The 978-nt window shown below is 77.0% G+C and overlaps 2 protein-coding genes across 6 annotated transcripts in view; one reads left to right on the top strand and one right to left on the bottom strand.

Moving 5' to 3' along the window:
* Positions 1 to 302, bottom strand: part of TMCO3 (transmembrane and coiled-coil domains 3) — a 60,157-nt gene extending 59,855 nt beyond the window's left edge. For both annotated transcript variants that reach the window (XM_017519751.1, XM_017519753.1), the window contains exon 1: positions 38 to 302. The gene's annotated coding sequence lies outside the window, so the exon portion shown is untranslated. The remainder of the gene's footprint in view (positions 1 to 37) is intronic.
* A 311-nt stretch (positions 303 to 613) lies between these two features.
* Positions 614 to 978, top strand: part of DCUN1D2 (defective in cullin neddylation 1 domain containing 2) — a 36,962-nt gene continuing 36,597 nt past the window's right edge. The window contains exon 1 of one of the 4 annotated variants that reach the window (XM_017519763.2): positions 614 to 734. In XM_017519763.2, the coding sequence (XP_017375252.1) occupies positions 732 to 734 (3 nt within the window). In that variant the 5' untranslated portion in view covers positions 614 to 731. Of the gene's footprint in view, positions 787 to 882; positions 968 to 978 lie in introns of those variants that run through there. The other 3 variants (XM_037735293.1, XM_017519762.2, XM_037735294.1) reach the window with 3 other exon arrangements.

Here is a 978-nt window from a genome sequence, read left to right as displayed (position 1 = left end):
GGGAAAGAGCCCCGTTAGGACAAGGCCCGGCGCTCACCGGGACGTAGGGGGCCGCGCCCACCCGCCCGGCCAGAGCATCACCGTCCCGCGGCCTGGGCAGGGCTCTGCGGCGCCGGGAGCCGAGGGGCGGAGAGGGACGCCGTCTCTCGCCTCGGACCGCAGCGCCCGAGGGCTTCCCTTCATCCTCTGCCAGGCGGGACTGCGGCCGGGAGGCCGGGAAGGAGCGGCCGCCGCCCAGCGCAGAGCCGCCCCAACCCAGCGCCGCCGCCCGGGACTCCCGCCCACACGCAGGCGCAGCCCCCTTTAAGAGGCGGGAGTGGGCGTGTCCCGTCGGCCGAGGGGCGGTGCAGGGCATGTCGGGAGATGGAGTTCTGTGGACCGACTCGTCGCCCGCCTCTTCTAAGAGCACCTCCCGGCCGGCGTGGGGCCTGGGAGCCTCGGGCCGGCATCGGTCACCTCAGGCGCTAGCCAGAGCCCTCACAGAGGGCGGGACGAGCCGGGGCGACAGGGGGATGTCGGCGCCGGACAGGCGGAGCGCTGGGGCAGGGGCGGTGCGAGAGCTCCCGTCGGCCCCCGGGCGGCGCTGAGCATTCCGGGAATGGGAGTCCCCGCGGCCGGCTCCCGCCGGTGCCCCGGAGCCCCAGGCCGCGACTGTCCTAGGACTAGGGCGGAGCGACCGCCGCGCCTGCGCAGAAGGCCGGGGCCGGCGAGGGGCGGGCGGCGCGAGGGAGATGGTAGGTGCGCTGGCGTCTCCTCTGCCGGTCGGGGTCGGGGTCGGGCGCCGAGGTCGGCGCTGGCGGCGCGCTGGATGGGTGGGGCCGAGCCTGGCGAGCTGTGTGGGGCGTCCCGGGCGGGGCTGAGGGAGGAGTGCGCCGGGGCCTGCGAGCCGGAGCGGCGGCGTGGGAGGCGCGGGACCGTGGGGGGCGCGGGTTTGATCGGAGCCGCGAGCTGCGAGGGACTACTGATCGTGAGCGGGGG

Source organism: Cebus imitator, unplaced genomic scaffold (genome assembly GCF_001604975.1).
Source record: "Cebus imitator isolate Cc_AM_T3 unplaced genomic scaffold, Cebus_imitator-1.0 Scaffold773, whole genome shotgun sequence".
In the NCBI taxonomy this organism is placed as follows: Eukaryota; Metazoa; Chordata; class Mammalia; order Primates; family Cebidae; genus Cebus; species Cebus imitator.
This window is presented reverse-complemented; position numbering and strand designations above follow the sequence as displayed.